General features: G+C 55.2%; 7 protein-coding genes across 7 annotated transcripts; 2 read left to right on the top strand and 5 right to left on the bottom strand.

The window, feature by feature from the left end:
• Nucleotides 1-225: 225 nt before the first annotated feature.
• BU25DRAFT_154532 (uncharacterized protein) lies at nt 226-1,197 on the top strand. Its single transcript, XM_033700652.1, has 2 exons — nt 226-584; nt 714-1,197. Exons 1-2 carry the CDS (start codon nt 450-452, stop codon nt 870-872), a joined length of 294 nt encoding a protein of 97 aa, XP_033558686.1. The 5' UTR covers nt 226-449; the 3' UTR covers nt 873-1,197.
• Nucleotides 1,117-3,584, bottom strand: BU25DRAFT_154536 (ArfGap-domain-containing protein). The gene is made up of 3 exons (XM_033700653.1): nt 3,190-3,584; nt 2,790-3,106; nt 1,117-2,722 (listed from the first exon to the last, which is right to left on the bottom strand). The coding sequence occupies exons 1-3, from the start codon at nt 3,302-3,304 to the stop codon at nt 1,523-1,525; spliced, it is 1,632 nt and encodes a 543-aa protein (XP_033558685.1). The 5' UTR covers nt 3,305-3,584; the 3' UTR covers nt 1,117-1,522.
• Nucleotides 3,585-3,639: 55 nt separating this feature from the next.
• BU25DRAFT_413402 (uncharacterized protein) lies at nt 3,640-4,662 on the bottom strand. Its single transcript, XM_033707032.1, has one exon. It carries the CDS (start codon nt 4,507-4,509, stop codon nt 3,802-3,804), a length of 708 nt encoding a protein of 235 aa, XP_033558684.1. The 5' UTR covers nt 4,510-4,662; the 3' UTR covers nt 3,640-3,801.
• Nucleotides 4,663-4,765: 103 nt separating this feature from the next.
• BU25DRAFT_373811 (uncharacterized protein) lies at nt 4,766-8,222 on the top strand. The gene is made up of 3 exons (XM_033704048.1): nt 4,766-5,204; nt 5,322-5,920; nt 5,975-8,222. Exons 1-3 carry the CDS (start codon nt 5,198-5,200, stop codon nt 7,907-7,909), a joined length of 2,541 nt encoding a protein of 846 aa, XP_033558683.1. The 5' UTR covers nt 4,766-5,197; the 3' UTR covers nt 7,910-8,222.
• A 1,722-nt stretch (nt 8,223-9,944) lies between these two features.
• On the bottom strand, nt 9,945-11,527 carry BU25DRAFT_433425 (uncharacterized protein; the record flags this gene model as incomplete). Its single annotated transcript, XM_033708776.1, has 2 exons — nt 9,945-10,718; nt 10,769-11,527. 2 exons carry the CDS (start codon nt 11,525-11,527, stop codon nt 9,945-9,947), a joined length of 1,533 nt encoding a protein of 510 aa, XP_033558682.1.
• A 631-nt stretch (nt 11,528-12,158) lies between these two features.
• BU25DRAFT_413399 (uncharacterized protein) lies at nt 12,159-12,692 on the bottom strand. The gene has a single exon (XM_033707031.1). It carries the CDS (start codon nt 12,595-12,597, stop codon nt 12,289-12,291), a length of 309 nt encoding a protein of 102 aa, XP_033558681.1. The 5' UTR covers nt 12,598-12,692; the 3' UTR covers nt 12,159-12,288.
• Nucleotides 12,693-14,565: 1,873 nt separating this feature from the next.
• On the bottom strand, nt 14,566-16,091 carry BU25DRAFT_433423 (aldehyde dehydrogenase; the record flags this gene model as incomplete). The annotated part of the gene is made up of 5 exons (XM_033708775.1): nt 14,566-15,375; nt 15,417-15,570; nt 15,622-15,637; nt 15,704-15,845; nt 15,915-16,091. The coding sequence occupies 5 exons, from the start codon at nt 16,089-16,091 to the stop codon at nt 14,566-14,568; spliced, it is 1,299 nt and encodes a 432-aa protein (XP_033558680.1).
• Between the last annotated feature and the right edge of the window lie 146 nt (nt 16,092-16,237).

Below are 16,237 nucleotides of genomic sequence, written 5' to 3'. Positions count from 1 at the left end.
TCAGGAACTCGCGAGGATCTAAACGCAGTTCGTCGCATGATACCGAGTTGGTGAACTAGATGCAAGATGTAGTGAATAGAAGGCCGGCTGTGTTGGATTCTGCTGTTAGTAAGGCATGTGTGTAGTGTTCGATTTCAGTCAAGATACCACTTTCCATTCTCGAACAAACCAAACCCATGAGAGATTGGAGAAAGCGTGATGCAGCAACAGAATCTCCACCTTCCCCAGACCCCTAACCCAGAAACACGCAGGGTCCACCAGCTTGGCGCTAACGTCACCCCATGTACCCACTCGGAGCCTCAACGCCCGAACCTCAGCACCGAAACATTCACACGAGTCCAACTTCACGCCGCCGCATATCCCACAGCTTACACTCCTGACCTCATCTGTCAGCGCATCGAGCACACCACATTCAAACTCCCCGCCCGTACGAACAGAGAGAAGCAACCATGTCGGACGCCTACGAGCGCGAACGGCAGAACAACTCGCGCCTCGACGAGCTCTCTGCGAAAGTGACTGCGCTGCGGGGCGTGACGATAGATATCTACGACAACGCGCGAGATCAGGGGGTTATTGACTCGACGGTACGCCCTCCACCACCTATACACCAACCAAAAATGCCCCTACACATCCGCTTCCCATACATTCACCCTCTTCTCCACATTGCACAATGCATACCCTTTGAGGGAGCACGAGCTGATGTGGCGTGATAGAGCGAAACCTTCTCTTCGTTTTCGACGAGTCTGAAGGGGTCTGCGGGCAGACTAACCCGCATGGCCGCCTCGGGCAACAAAGTCGCCGTCCTCAAACTCTCGGGCATAATCATCGGCGTCGTGCTCATCCTGTACTTCTTATACCATCTGGCATTCTAGGCGAGTGCGCTTTCCTACCAACTGCTCGTCTGGACCGGTACTGCGCTATGCTCGGCGGTGTGCGGACTGGGCCTTCTGGCATGGCAGGCAGCCGAGATGTTATTCCGGGCTATGGCTGCCGTTTGCCATGCTGTGGCGGGCGTTGATCGCATTGAAGGGGCTGTACGATTGAGGCAATAAGTTCAAGATTAGGATTGATGTTACGACATACTATAGGGAGGAAAGCTCAAGGGCGGATGTGAACGAGCTTGTTTATACGTGTATCAAGACTTGCTTGGGTCTGAAGACTGGGACGACCAAGGAGGAGTTGTAAGGGAACAAAGCTTGTACGGGCGGCTGAGCGCTATGTTGCATTTTCGGTGTTGGATGGCGTTGAGGGTATTGCTGGGATTATGCTTGGACATTACTTTTGCGCAGGGACTGCGTTAGGTTGAGGTTGGTATGGGTTAGGTGTATACACTTCACAAGATTGGCTGCGAATTTGTACCTTGGATGAGGTATATGTGGCTTGCGGTGCAGTCGCTCTGTTGTCATTTTCGTATCTGTACATGTACAGCTTCTCCTCGTCCATCATGTACTTCAATCGTGATCTATGCAATTACTCAAAAATGCCACCCACCCATCCTCGTTCCTACCCCTCGAAACAACCTCTACTCCCAAACATTCGAGAACAAATCATCGTTTCCTCCACCAAACCCACCCGCGGGCTTGTTCGCGCTCGTTGCGGTGCTCGTCGTAGTCGTCGTCGTCGTCGTCGTCGTCGTAGGCGCGGCACTGCTCCAGCCCCCAAAGTCATCATCGCCACCCCACCCGGGGCTCTTCGCCGGTGCATGCGATGTCGTCGCAGCAGGAGCCGCGCGCTGGCTGGGCGCGCTGGAGGACCAGGCGTCGTTGCTCCCCCAGGCGTCCATGTTGCCGTAGTTGACGGCCGGTTGGCTGGGCTTCGATGCTGCTGGAGCCGCAGGCTGGGACAGGTTGAAAGCGGAGGGCGCGGGTGGAGGCGCGGCGACGGGCGAGAATGTTTGCTGCGGCGCTGGAGCGGGCGCGGAGGGCATTGAGAGGTCGAGAAGATCGCCCATGCCGCCCATGCCGCCCATGCTGGAGGATGGAGCTGCGGGCTTGGAGGGTGCGGGAGCGTTCAGGGAAGAAAAGTTGCCGAGGCCGCTCAAGGGGCTTGTTGTGCGGTTCTGGGTGGGGGGAGGCTTGGGCTTCGAGTCGAAGAAGTTGCCGCCGCCGCCGAACATGGTGGATGAGGATGTCGAGGCGGGCGACTTTGTGCTGGAGAAGGCGTCGAGGCCGGAGAAGGGCGAGGGCTTGGGTGCGGGCGCAGCGTTGAAGGAGAGGCTGCCGAAGGCGTCGTTCATGCCGCCAAAGGCTGAGTGTGTGGGAGATGTCTGCGACTGAGGTGATGCGAGACCACCGAACGACTCCTGGCGCGCATGTTGCTGGGGCTGCGGTTGTGCTGCTGGCTTTGGCCCGGAAGCGTACAGGGACAGGATTGACTGCTTGAGGTCAGGCCTCGACGGGGCAGCAGAGGCACCTGCTGGTCCTGTGCTAGAGGGCCTAGCCGGTGGTGCAGAGCTGCCACCGAGGAAATCCAAGCCCAACAACGAGTCGCCAGCCTTGGTCTGTTTCGGTGGAGCAGGGTCTGCCTTCAGCGGCGGTGCTCTTGTCGCCGCCGGCGGTCCAGTGCTCGATCGTGGAGGGGCAGGGGTTGCATCGCCAAAGAGGTCGATTACCGGCGCCGGCTTCGCTTGCGGTGGAGGTGGTCTCGAGGCTGCGGCGTTACCAGCCAGACGTTGCGAGGCTGATCGTTCCACCTGAATCTTCTCCTGCACCTTCGACAATGGCTGTGAACAATCGTTAGCTGTTGCCCCTTTGCCCCTTTGCCCCTCACTGCAAGCGTCCAGCACGCACCATATCGTCGTCGTCCTCGCCCAATGTCGAAGGATCCGGCATGGGCCCGTCCATGACCCAGCGCTTCGACTCGTACTTTGTGCGAATGAAGTTCTCAATCTTGGCCTCTGAAGGCACATGTCCCGGTGCCAGCTTTGCCTCCCAGTACTTGTTCGCCCTGGCGTTGCCCCACTTCAGCACGCTTTGCAGTTGCTCGTCCGTCCAGGTGTCGAGGTCGACCGATTTGACTTTGGAGATGTGCGTGCCCATGCCGCGGTGGATTCCCGAGCACCGAATACATATGAAGACGCCGAGGTTCCAGCTGGCCCATCGCGGGTCTGAGATGCAGTCAGTCGGTGTGTGAGGCTGCACCTGTGTTGGGGTGACTTGGGGTGGCTTGGGGTGACTTGGGGTGGCCTACGCTTGTTCCTCTTGCAGTCGGAGCATGCCTTGTTGCCCTCAAGCTTCACCAGGTTCTTGAGCGTTGCGCGGTTCTGCTCAGCGCGATCAGCGGCGGGATTGGGCCGCCGCGACATTGCGAGCTGTGGGGTTCGAGGTCGTGTGCGTGTGTGACAGGCGTGGAGTTTCGAGATGTGCGATTGCCACTAGTCGGATTCAAAGGGCAACTCTCTCGTCGGCGCACGACTACACATCCAGGGACTGGTGGTGTTGCTGTTTCGGACCTTGGAGTCTGCCTATTCGTGCCCGAAACCATTGGCGTTTCTGGCTTGGCGAGAGGGTTATCGGCGGCATCTCACTGTGATTGGCCATGTTTGACATTTCTATCCAAGACAATGTTTTGTGCAACAAGTGCATGGTCAACTACAATGTACACATCACGGGGAGATTGGGTTGTAGTCGGTCGAAGTGTGCTTCGTGTTGGTGCAGGGAGCGCCTTGCTGTGACAAGGGATCCACGTAGCGTCTCATCAGAAGGTGTGGCCTCTCCAGAGCCAGCTTGGGTATCATAGTCTAATAGTTTCGTTGTACAAGTGTGATATCAGAGACAGATCATGGCGCCGTCTATAAGCAGCTCATGCGGGACGAAACCGCCAATCGTCCCAGTCTTCGTCGTCTTCAGATTCGCTCTCCTCTTCGTTCGCTTGTGCCTGCACTGGTACTGTCTCCGTCGGCGCTGGCAGCTGAGCAGAATGGCTTCGCAGCGCTTCTCGCTGTTCCCGCAGCTTCTTGACCCTCTCGTCCAGACCTTCCATTTCCTCAAACTCATCCTCAAGCGCGCGGGCTGCGTCTTCCTTGTCCGCTTCCATGTCTTCGTCTCTCCTCGCGCGCTGTGCGCTCTGCTCTTCTCGGGCTTGTGCGGCCAGCTCAGCTGCTGTCATCGGCGCTGCTTCTATCACTGCGCCTGAGGCGTACGTGTGCTGCGGCTGTGGCGCGGGCTCCTTGTTCATCTCAGTCAGGAAGGCATCGAGTTCGGCCTCAGCGGTCGGATCGAGTGGCGGAGGGACGAGCTTTTGACGTTCTGTTGGCGGGGGGTGTGGTGCTGCTTCGAGCGCTTCCTCGACGAGAGGCTCCTCTGGCTCTGCACCAGCGTCAAAGAAACCTGCCGGAACACCAGCCGCCTGCTCTGTGCGCGTCCTCTTCTTTTCCTCTGACCCATCGTCTACGGCCTTCCTCTTCCTCGAGACGGGCGCAGCTGCGGGAGCTGGCGACTGCTTTTGAGGCTTCTTTGCCTGCTCTCGTGCCGCTCTCTGCTGTCGCAGTAAGGTTCGTGCATCCGCCATTGGTGTGACTTGAGCTGCAGCAGTTTTGCGGGACCAAGACCAAGCGCGCCCTTCCGCAGTGGTGTTTGGGCGATCTCTCGTCAATTGTTGTTGGCGCTTGCTCTCGAAGCCAATGCGCCGGATCATGGGACATGCGGCTTAGGTCTAAAGCTGTCTAACCGTATAGCAGGAGTGATGCCGCCGGCCGAAGCTCCATGCTCCGGGCTAACGTAACGTCTAGAGTCAAAGCTCAGCATCTCCTCACGCTCTCCACCCACACGACTCTTGCGACCGACGCTTCCCCTGCCACCACGCCCCATTGCCTCTCCACGCTGCGCCCACTGCTGCGCACACCTACTGATCTCTCTTTCGCGTGAACTCACCACGCGCCACGCGTCTATACATCGCGCGGCAACAGCTTCGAGCTTTGGTGGAGATCTGCCACGGAAGGCGCGACCTTGAAAACAGCACGCGCGTTCCCTGTAGCGTCATCTGCTTCACGAGAGACGGCAAGAGCGCTTGTTTGCGCTTGTCCCCCTAGCTAGACGCTCACTCCAGAGCCGCCGTTTGCCCGCGCAGCTGCTTGCGAGCCGGCCTGGAGCGCTCCATAGAGAGAGAGAGAGATTGTGAACCTGCTTGAGCCCATTCTTTAAGCTGCTGCACCCGTCATCGCGTCTGTATTGAGCCCATCCCATCCGCGTCAGACACCATGGCCGGTAAGCAATACCCAGCGACACGCGACACGCTGCTGAGACGCCTGCGCGCCCCTCACCACCTCGCCACGCGCACAGCATCTCTCACGCCAGACACCGAGGCTAACGTACATCCCACAGACGAAACCCGCCGCTCTGGCCGCGCCAACAAGGGCCACCATAGGAACCGAGACCTTGACGAGCCTGTGACGGCGCAGAAGCCGAAGGGAAAGGCAGCGAAGGGCGGCAAGAAGACCGCAACCCCAGCAGAGACGCCGACACACTCCGTTGAACCAGAGGAAGGAGCGGAGGAGGGCGGGGAGGAGGAGGAAGAGGAGGAGGAGGAGGAGGAGGAAGAGACGATCTACCGCTGCGTATGCGGTGTCCAGCGCGAGATCGGCGGACGAGACATGATCTGCTGCGACAACTGCGACGCATGGCAACACAACGTCTGCCTGGGCCTGCCCTCCAGCGCCGACTGGGGTGACAAGCCATACTTCTGCGAGCAGTGCAGACCTGAAGACCACAAGGAGCTGCTGGCCGCGATGGCGCGCGGAGAAAAGCCGTGGGCGCGCAAGAAGGGCTCCAAGAACAAGCCGCGCGCCAGCGACGTCAAGGGCGACTCGCAGACACCACAGCCAAGCAGCGCTCCAAAACAACCTGGGCCAAAACCACCGGTCGAGGCAACTCCCGCTCCTGCACCGGTAGCTAAAGAAGGCTCGAACGGCGCCACGGCAAAGGTGCGTGACCTACAGAATGTCGCGGTCGAGCATGTCCGTGCTAACCATGAGCAGACAGAAGAAGCTCCAAAGAGCCATCCCCAGTCCCCACCGGGCGAGAAGCGCCGTCACGAGTCGATCGCTGAGAAGGACACCAAGAACAAGAAGAGGCGCAAGTCAAGCCAACACCAGGAGAAGACGACTACGAAGATCACCGACATCGCCTCTCTTCCCGAGAAGCAGAGGGGTATCGCGGAGAAGCTGCAAGAGATCATGGCGCCTCTGATCGCAGAGGCTTCCGATGCTAGAGGCTTCCGCATCCCTGATGGCCAGACGGCAAAGTCTCTTGCTACTCGCTTCGTCCTGCAGATCTGCCACGCTGCTGTCGAGCACCACGGCGAGCCGTCCGGTCCAAACTCACCTTTCGCCGAACGCCTACGCACCATCATGTTCAACGTCAAGAAGAATGCATTCCTCATCGATCGTCTCTTGTCAGGCAGTCTGAAAGCTGACGAGCTGTCCACTATGGCGACCGAGGAGATGGCGAGCGAGGACAAGCAACAGGAATATGCTGCGATGAGAGAGGCTGCAGAGAAGCAGCTCATCCTGACGGAGGAGACCGCGCCTCGAATGCGCAAGACACACAAGGGAGACGAGCTTGTGGATGACGAGAACGCAAACGACAACACCGAGTTCCGCGCACCGCAGCTGAGGGAGCGGGTGGCCGAGGACGAAGAACAAGGCCTACGACCCAACTCTCCCGGTCGCGATCGCCCCGCTCAGACTCCAGTCGATGCAACCCACCCGCTTTCTGTCGACTCCGACAGTGCGCGACGACCCTCGACCAACTTCGACATCAACTCCGTCTTCGACAAGGTCCGATCGCCACAGAACAACGAACGTGCTTTCATTCCCCGCAGACAGAGCTCAATCCAGGAGAAGCCCCAACAGTCTGTCGATGATGCAGATGTGGACCGGCTGCTCAAGGACGAAGACAATGATGTAGAGATGTCTGGATACTCGACTGACCCCACCGTATGCTGGCAAGGATCCATCACCATGCAGTCTATGGAGCCATTCGACGCCGTTGCTCGATTTGTTGCGGGCGGCGACTTTGGTCAGGTTGTATCTTGGGAGAAGCTGCTTACGAAGCAAGTGTCCATTCAAGGCCGTATAGATCACGCCAAGGGTGATGAGTACATTCGCGGCATCGCAAGGTCAGAAAGCCACGAGGTCGCTGTTCTGGCGATCAGCCCAGTCTCCTCCGAGGGACGGGCAGTGTTCGACCATCTGTACGAGTACTTCCATTCCAGACAGCGCTGGGGCGTCGTGCCCATCGATTCGAGCAACGAGATCTTGCGCGATCTCTATCTTATCCCAGTCGAAGCTGGCGGCGGCAACCTATCCCCTTTCATCGACATGCTCGAGCACTGCACTATCGAGACACCGCGCAAGGACCACATGCTGTTGCTCACCCTCGTTGCGAAGCTTCCGGAAGTCAAACCGCAGCTCCCTCCTACAGAACACTTTGAGCGCTACCCAGCGCAGGAGATCTCGGCTGGTCAGATTGCTCAGCCCGCACCACCGATGGTCGCGCCCCAGAACGGCCCGCCTAACGGCCCAAGTCCATCGCCAGTCACTACGAATCCGCATGCACCCCAATATTCGCCAATGGCTGGCAACTTCCCTCCCGCACCATATGGCAACCCTTACGCCGCACCACCCATGGCCACTGCACCACCGCTGCCTCAACCCGCTGCGAACGCCCCGGCGCACCACCGCATTCCCAAAGCCCTTGAAATCCTCGGACCGTACATCGACTCACCTGTTGTCATCCAGATGCTGAACAGCTTCAGTCAGAACGAAGCAGTGGCGCAGAAGCAGATGTCCAGCTTGAGGGATATCTTCGATCAGGTCCCTGAGGCGAGGGAGAACATCCAGGTCCTCACACAGCATCTGGCGCAGAAGAGTGAGCAGCCGCAGCAGCAGCAGCAGCAGAACGCGTCGTAGAAGAAGCGCGACAGCTTTATGGAACCGCTTGAGCCGCTTGAGCCGCCGCGCACACCGTTCAACGCGCAGGGCACGAAGCAGGACTGGATTATGAAAGTCATGCGCGTTTCAGAAAAGTGGTTGGCTCGAGGAGGAATGTGATTGTTTGAGGACTAAAAGTACGGAGGGAGGTGGGCTTGTGGATGGGTGGAGCATGTCGTTCTTTTGCACCGTTGTTTTCGTCTTGATACCCCATATGTGGAGCGGCGATGGGGGCTCTGTGTCGATGTGATTGGATATTGAAATGTTATTTGTACTGTACACACGATCGCTGATGTCTATGTTAACTTTTTTTACTTCACAACATATGCTTCCCTTTGGATCTCGTGATATCGATAGTTTTCATACTTGCGCCAAGCTCGCTTGACGGTTTGCTACTTTCGACACTTCTCCAAACCTTCCTGAACCAGACGTTTCGGTTTCAGCCCTGCATTCAGCCTCACTCCAACAACACAAATCTCACACAGACCGACTCCCTCCCTCCACTTCAGTACCCAACGACCAACGGGTACAGGGTCCGAATGACACCTTCTTTCCACGCTCTGCTCGAAACTTTCCAAATACAGGCGATTTGAGTCGCTTGACGATGGTAAGGGCAGATGAAGGTCAGCCCTGCAACTCAGCCTCACCCTTCACCGCTGCGGTTGTTTGACACTCATTGGTAAGGATGACGGACACGGGAGCGCCTATTTCCCACACCTGCCTCCAAACCTTCCTATTCCACCCCTCTCGCCTGACACATTCCGAGTCCAAAGTCGTTGCGCCACAGAATAGCGCTCGCTAGCGCGTCAGGGATGCGATTACTGAGCATCTAGTTCTTCTTAGCCTCACATTCGCACCGCCAGTCGACCTCGCCGATTTTCGATGAGAGCGAGCGGTAATCGAACATGAGTTGATTGGTGAAACGGACGGATACTGTACCCGTGCCGCAATCGATGGTTTTGGGAAGTTGCCGCATAGAGAGGAGGGGAGGAGGGGTCCGGTACCCGATGGATTTCAACCCTCCTCTATATTTCGAACCAGACAATGTAAGTCGCGAGCCTTGCAAACAAAGAGGGCGAGAAGGGTATTGTAAGTTTGATGGTGTAGCCAACGCCAGCTGGATTTTTCGAGCACGCTAAACGGTTCGAAGAATATCTTGTTCATGCTCACACGTATCGCTTACATATGCCCCCCTTCATCCGTCGTAGCTTCTTAGATCCACTTTCCCCACACCCAGTCAAGCCTTCTAGAACCGCGGGTACGCTATCCACACCGCAATAACACATGTCTCAAAACTTGCCCGAACGAGCTGGTCTCCGGCCTCAGTTGCGGGAACGCGGGTGCTATACCCGCTTTCATCGTATAATGCGACGTTTTGAGGATGTCACGAACGGGTGGTCCGAGGAGAGAAAACGAGAGGAGTGTCTGCTTCTGGGCTTTTGTTTGAGTGAGGTGTCGGAGGCATGGGGTTGGATCTGGGCTGACGGGAATGTGTGAGGGTTGGTGAGATTGAGGTTGAGGCAATGTGGAATTCGCTATTATATGTGATAATCGTGGTGTAGTAGGGCAAACGTGACGAGGCGAGACGAGGCCCTTAGATTTGCATGATGTAAACGTGCAGCTTGAGAGCTTTCATGTGCACGCTTGGAGGCAAGCCGTGTGAGCTCTGAAAGTGCCGAGGACGGTAAGCTGGCGCTCAGATTCGAGTGAGATGCCGATGTGTAAGATGCAAGCGCCCAGTCGGATGTTCGGACACGGCTCAACGTCAGGGCAATCTGGTTGATACGATCTCCGGAGAATTTGCATCGCCATGGCTTGGGACGCGGCTCGTCTCACCGTTAGGATTCGTCTGACAGCCCATCACAACGGCTGCACAGGACTGTGACTTCCCGGTTGCTGATGCCACCCATGTCCAGCGCAGACTGCGGAGATATCAAGCCGGCCGTAAGGCTTGTCAGACGTAAGCCACTCAGACCACCCCTGCGTGAGAAAAGATCTTGAATGTTTGCAGATTTCACAAATGCATCCACGCCCCAACCAGCCCATTCATTCCCTTCTTCTCTCCCCACCTCTTCAGCATCGCCATTGCGTTACCCGTCAATTCTTCCGTCGGCCCAAGAATAGCCACAACCACGACCGGCGTCACACTTCTGATGAAGTCAAACCCGACAGTCTTCGTGCCTTCCAAATGACCCGCCGTCTTCAAAATGATCTCTGCGGATCGTACAGCCCGATCGAAGAGCGCTGAACTCGACGGTGACGGTGACGATGACGATGACAAGGAGGGTGACGATCGTGTATTCGCTTCATACAGCTGCGGGTCCTGGCTGTTGAGTTTATGCAGCAGGAGTGTGAGAGTAAGCTGGACACACTCGAACGTCGCGATTGTAAGCGCGACAAAAGAGTCCGGAAGAACAACATCTCTCGAGCCTTCGAACGCAGGTTTCACGCCACTAACTGACAGATTCGCCATGTTCGCCTCCACGACTTGGAGACCTGAGGATGGTTTGGCGAGGTAAGGATATGCTGCTGCCCACCCGTTCAGGTCTTCAATGAGTTCTCTGGTGCGCTTGCGGCAGGGCTCCAGATCCACGCTTTGTGGGAAGGGCGAGTTGAAGAAGGTTCGTAAGCTGCCGTTGATGCCGCATAGGCTGGTGCAGTCGGGGATCATGAGCATGATGTCTGCGAGGTCGTGGTGTGCATTGCGGGGCATGTTGACGAAGGGAATGGTCATCCAGTCTGGTAATGCGAAAACGGAGGGTTTGTTCAGAATGAGGGCTTTTTGGGCCTGGTGAATTGTGAGTACACCTCTACTGTGCTGTTTTGGTGATAACTTACGTCAGAGACTCGCATGGCCTTGAACATTGGCCATACCGCACCAGACTTGCAGTTCTCAGGCCCGCGCATCTTGATGATCTCGCACGCTGCAGCTACGTGATGCAGCACACTGTTGGATGTTGTGCCGGCATAAACTTCGTATAGCCCCAGTATTATGGGAACTAAGATTTCCTCGTCGTCTGGTATCCGATTGGGGCCATTCAGTCGGGACAGGGACATCCTTTGTGCATTTAGTGAAACCGTGTACCACCGGTATGAATCTACCAGTATGGCGGGATCATGATGTATCTTAGCGAAGAAGGCCATAGACGCTGCCCGTATCGATAATTTCACTGCAGGTTTGACTGCCTTGCTGTGTATTACTGGCAGGTGAGTGATCCAAGGTATCTCGGGTGTGTAGGACTGAGTGTTCTGGTTCATCTCGACGAAGTGTAGAAGAAAGGCCATGTCCAGCGCATCACCCTGGATCTTAGAAGGCTGATATAGCTGGGGCGCTCTATACTGGTATCGTATTGTCGCGATTGCTTTTTCTGCTTCTGGTGGCAATACGTCGTCGCCGTTGCTTGACGTCGCTGATAAAGGCACATTGTGAAGCAACATTTCTGAATCAGAAGGTTCTGACTTCGTCGTCAACGCTGAGTCTATCCGAGTAGATGGCGTTGTTGCCGAAGCGTTATCTTCTTGTATGGGGACCACGACGTTGGATTCGGTCACTGCTTTCTTCTTTCTTGCTCGGGGCTTTGTGACTCGGTCAGTCATATCAATGATGACCGAGCCTATGATGGGACCCGAGCATTGCAGCCCCAGACGTCGGCATTGGTTGCAGAACTCTGGCGTCTCATCGCACTATCGTATTACTTTTAGTTTCCGGTCGATCTCCACAGGGCTGTTGATGGTACCTTAACGCGGCGCTTACGGCATTGGGTGCACGCTCTGCTCCTTTGGGCTTTGGGCATGAGTAAGGTGCTGGCGATGTGTCCCTGCACGTGGAAAAGGTGGAGCGAAAATGAAAGAGGGAATTCCAGCGGCGTGGATGAGCCGGTGGTGTTGAATTGGCAGGAGGAACACATGCAGGTGTCATCATAGCACCCGCTAACAGCCGCAGTCTAACGAGGGTAGGGATGGTCTGCGGGGGAAGCTGCGACTGTTCCGCGACTGGCTGCAGCGTTTCAAACAAAGTTTGAAACCGTTAGATGCTAAACTGGCACATGGTTAAGCTATCTCGAGCGTTGTAAACTGTCAGAATGACGGTTTCTGGGTGAGTTTGGGGATTCTGATGGCATGCAGGTGGCTCCTGTGTCGCAGATCACCAACACGACATTGTACCGAGACCGAGGGTTCGGCTGCATGTAGCCTGCAGGGTCAACCAAAAAGAGAACACAGGAAGGCTGTCAGAACTCTTTTGAAAGTTTGATCGATTGGTTTGGATATTGACACCGCGCTGAAACATTCGTTCATGCTGGTTCATCTGTCGTTGAGAAATTCGCTTGCTTTCTTCTTCCACATACATAGATTTGCTTCTACAACTCGCCCTTCTCGCCCTTCTTCTTGCCCTCCTGCTGCAGCTCCTTGATATGGCTGTCGTGATCGTTGACGTTCTGCTTATCGGCTGCGATGTTGCTCTCGCCCGAGCTGGCGAGGTCCTCGCGCCATCGGCCCTTGCCCTCCTTCTGCTCCTTTAACTGCTCCTGCTTCTTCTGCTCGAGCTCATCTGGTGTGCGGTTGCCGTCTTCCTTCAATGCCATGCGCGGTGTTGTGGAGAGTGCGCGGCGAGTGATGAGTGAGGAGGTGATGGGACGCAAAGCGGAGATCAGGGCGCGGGGTGCCATTGTGGTGGTGTTGTGAGAATGATAAGTTGTGGTAGGAGGTTCAGGAGAATCAATTGAGCTTGTGTAACTGTTATCTTGATGTGGTATGAGTGGAGGAAAGGAGTTTTGCAAGCAGCCGAGCTCAGAAGTTGAAGCTTTGGGAGCTCGTCATTGCGGTGACGTCATCTGTTAGCGCGAAATTGTCAACACCAGAAAGAAGCCTGGCACACCTCACGATACCTCGGATGTGCACTGACCATTTGACAATACGCTTTGATGGGTACGATACATTCTGTCGATATGCTTTAACGCGCTGTTATGATCTGACAGCCTTCAACTGCTTTGATCTTTTCATGTTTTCTAATTCTATTATTCTGATGTCGAAATGCTACTAGTGGATATACGAGACGGCAATCTCGAACGACAGTTGAATGATCCTTCCTGCCTCCTCACTCGTTTTTGGTCTGCCATGAAGTCCATCAGTATCTCGATGCTGCTTGCTGGCGCCGGAGACCACAGAGAGCAGCTCGCTGCCGCCATGTGAGATGAGTAATCGCTCCAGGGTGTACTCGAGCAAGGTCAGCAAAATTTGGCTCAACAGCAGGTAGGCCATTAGGAACTGCCCTTGGCTGCTGCTAATCAAGAAATCCCTAGAACCCAACTGGGAACGGGTCTTCTTCAGCCACTCCCTGCTCATCTTCAGCTACCTCTGGCTCATGCTCAACTGCCTCTTGTTCCTCTTCGACTACTTCTGGCTCGTGTTCAGCTGCTTCTGGCTCGGGGGAAAGAAGTATTATGGCGGGTAAAGACTTCCCTTTGGATCGAAGACCTCGGCCAGATCTAACAGCAGCTCCGTATCATCATCGTGTGGTATGCGCTGCATTCGAGCGGTGACCGTGGCAGGTAGCGGTACTGGATGATGTGCAGCAGTGCGTTGTTGCCGGCCGAAGACTGGTTCTCCAATCCCACTGGCTTCTGGATAGCGTTCGTAATGCACGGATTATGGTGCACTGCCGAGTCGTGCCCTTCGTACTGGAGCGGCTCCATTGGATCGTAGCATACGGTTGCCGGCACCAACTCATGGTAAGCTGCGTGTCCCTGATGGGACTTCTTCCAAAGAGAGGCTGTTGAGCCGCTCCGCAGGGTCCCGTCCTTCGCCGTGACGACTACTCCTTGGCGGCAAGTTTTGGATAACCCAGCTGGAATGCTGGCGGAGAGCAGGGCCTTGATCCGTACGAGAGCGTTTGCCAGAGAGGAAGTCGCTGCCATCTGTATCCTTGCCGCCTTCTGCTTCGATCTCATCTGCGCTTCGAGCTCAGTGATGGCGAAGCTTCTTCAGATGCCATGGCTTCCTTCTCATTCGCCTGCCCTTCTTGCAATGCTTCTCTGGTTCGAATAACTCCGTCCTCTCTGTCGTCATATTCATCGGTGGGCTTCTTGCCCTTGTAGTATTGGCCTCCCTCCTCAAATCCGACCGTACGGCCTGGAAATCCTTGACTGCAAGACGGCCTGGAGCGGAGCCTAAACACCTCTTCGTCCCCTTCATCGCTGCAGGCGAGACAGGCTTTCATAACCTCCTGACATCGTCCCTCGGTGATCTTTGCAAGCTCGCTCAGCTCCCAAATTAGAGGGAGAGCTGGAAGTGCAAACCAATCATATGCTACGCTCTCCATCAAGGTTCAGATCTCCACGTTATTTCAAGTGACGTTTCCAAATGCATGTCAGATGGTTCACATATGTATAATTTCGGATACAATTTATTCACCTGCAGGTATCGAATACAGTTCATGACCCTCGAGAAAGTTGTTCATTACGCATAGCAGTGCTTCGGTTTAGCCTCAACGCACGTATTGATGCCTAAGTTTGAGGTAAGACCTAATCTCCGGATGAAGTCAAACTACCCGTGTTACATGAATTGACACAGACCGGCACTGGGTTGGACTTGGACAAGAAATACGTGTGCATTATCAATACACTACAACCTGTCTCTTACTGCGGTGCATCGACTCCCATTTTAAAGAACACCGCCTTCGTCATAGTGTAGTTCTCCAGCGCCGCCTCACCACACTCACGTCCAATACCACTCTCCTTATACCCCGCCGAACGGAATACTCTAGTGCGCAAGTTGAATATGTTGATCCACGCCGTGCCTACCTTAATCTTGTTCGTCACCCTGATCGCCCGCTGGTAGTCAATTGTGTGAGTACCCGCAGCCAGACCATACATTATGTTGTTCGCCAGCTCAAGCACCTCTTCCTCAGTCTTGAACTTCGTGACTGTGACCACAGGTTCGAAGATCTCCTCCTTGACGATCTTCATCTCAGGTGTAACGTTCGTGAAGATAGTAGGCTGGATGAGGTATCCGCCCCCTGGGGCTTCATGTGCCTTGCCACTAAGAGCAACGGTAGCGCCCTCTTTCTGCCCAGCCTCGAGATAGCCGATGATCTTGTTGTGTTGGAGTTTCGAGTTCTGTGGGCCCTGATTGGTGTTCTCATCGAAGTTGCCACCGACGGTCACTTCCTCCATGCCTGCAGTGAACAGCTCAGTGAACTTGTCGTAGATGTCTTCGTGCACGTAGATGCGCGTTCCAGCATGGCAGGTCTGGCCGTAGTTCATGTTGATGCCCCATGTGCTCCAGGCGACAGCCTTCTCAAGATCAACGTCGGGGAACACGATGTTGGCGCTCTTACCGTCAAGTTCGAGGGTGACCTTTTTGAGGTGGGAGTTTGCTGCTGCGCGAAGGACAGCGCGGCCAGTGACTGTTGATCCAGTGAAGGCGACCTTGTCGATGTCCATGTGCTTTGCGATTGTGGCGCCGACGGTTTTCCGTGGTCTGAGACGAGGTTGATGGTACCAAGAGGCAAGCCAATTTCCTTGATGAGACCACAGATGTAGAGTGCATCAAGAGGCGTTGTTTCAGCTGACTTGATGACAACGGTGTTTCCTGTTACGATAGCAGGCGCGATCTGCCAGATGAAAATCAGTAGTGGGAAGCTGTTCAAACGTTAGTATGTAATCTTGGCTGCACGAAATTACAAAATTTACTTCCAGGGGATCTCTCCTGGTGTACGCGCGGATGTTCCAGGAACGTTGGAAGACGCTACGTCAAGGACTTTGTCTGCTCAACCAGCGTAGTATCTGAGTGTGCCGATTGAGCCTGGTAGGTCGAGATTGGCTGTTTGCTTCTTTGCCTTGCCAGTATCGAGCATTTCGATAGCCAGGATGTCGTCAAAGTGCCTCTCCATCAGATCAGCGAGCTTCAGCAGGAACTGGCCTCGTGCTGCAGGGTTCAGTTATGTCCATGCTGGGTTGTTCATGGTCTTGCGGGCGGTGTTGACTGCGATGTTGACATCGTTGGCAGAGCCTTCAGATACCTCGATGATACTCTTTTCTGTCCTAGGTTCTTCGACAGGGAATGTCTTGTCGACCTTAGGCTTGACGAACTCGCCGCCGATGAACAAGCCTGTGTTGAGCTGAACATCTCGATCGTTGATGTTGAGTGTTTGTATCAACATGGTGTTAATTTGATATGTTCTTCTATTAGTACGCAGATAGAGGTAGTATCAACGGATGAGCAAATAGTGATGCGGGGAGGGTATATAAACAGTCTAGAAACCACTGCCTCAGGTTCGATAATCGGCTACGATATCTCTTCATCGAA

The sequence above is a fragment of the Macroventuria anomochaeta genome (genome assembly GCF_010093625.1).
Source record: "Macroventuria anomochaeta strain CBS 525.71 unplaced genomic scaffold BU25scaffold_30, whole genome shotgun sequence".
Classification (NCBI taxonomy): Eukaryota; Fungi; Ascomycota; class Dothideomycetes; order Pleosporales; family Didymellaceae; genus Macroventuria; species Macroventuria anomochaeta.
Note: the sequence above shows the minus strand (reverse complement) of the source record. Positions and strands in the feature narration are given on the sequence as shown.

What these genes read in the sequence shown, in the direction of transcription:
- BU25DRAFT_154532 (XM_033700652.1), top strand. Translation starts at nt 450, where the DNA reads ATGTCGGACGCCTACGAGCGCGAACGGCAGAACAACTCGCGCCTCGAC. An exon ending in AGGGGGTTATTGACTCGACG is followed by an intron (nt 585 to 713) that starts GTACGCCCTCCA and finishes GTGGCGTGATAG; the next exon opens with AGCGAAACCTTCTCTTCGTT.
- BU25DRAFT_154536 (XM_033700653.1), bottom strand. Translation starts at nt 3,304, where the DNA reads ATGTCGCGGCGGCCCAATCCCGCCGCTGATCGCGCTGAGCAGAACCGC. An exon ending in CGACTGCAAGAGGAACAAGC is followed by an intron (nt 3,107 to 3,189) that starts GTAGGCCACCCC and finishes ACTGCATCTCAG; the next exon opens with ACCCGCGATGGGCCAGCTGG. An exon ending in GCGAGGACGACGACGATATG is followed by an intron (nt 2,723 to 2,789) that starts GTGCGTGCTGGA and finishes GATTGTTCACAG; the next exon opens with CCATTGTCGAAGGTGCAGGA.
- BU25DRAFT_413402 (XM_033707032.1), bottom strand. Translation starts at nt 4,509, where the DNA reads ATGGCGGATGCACGAACCTTACTGCGACAGCAGAGAGCGGCACGAGAG.
- BU25DRAFT_373811 (XM_033704048.1), top strand. An exon ending in CGAACGGCGCCACGGCAAAG is followed by an intron (nt 5,921 to 5,974) that starts GTGCGTGACCTA and finishes AACCATGAGCAG; the next exon opens with ACAGAAGAAGCTCCAAAGAG.
- BU25DRAFT_413399 (XM_033707031.1), bottom strand. Translation starts at nt 12,597, where the DNA reads ATGGCACCCCGCGCCCTGATCTCCGCTTTGCGTCCCATCACCTCCTCA.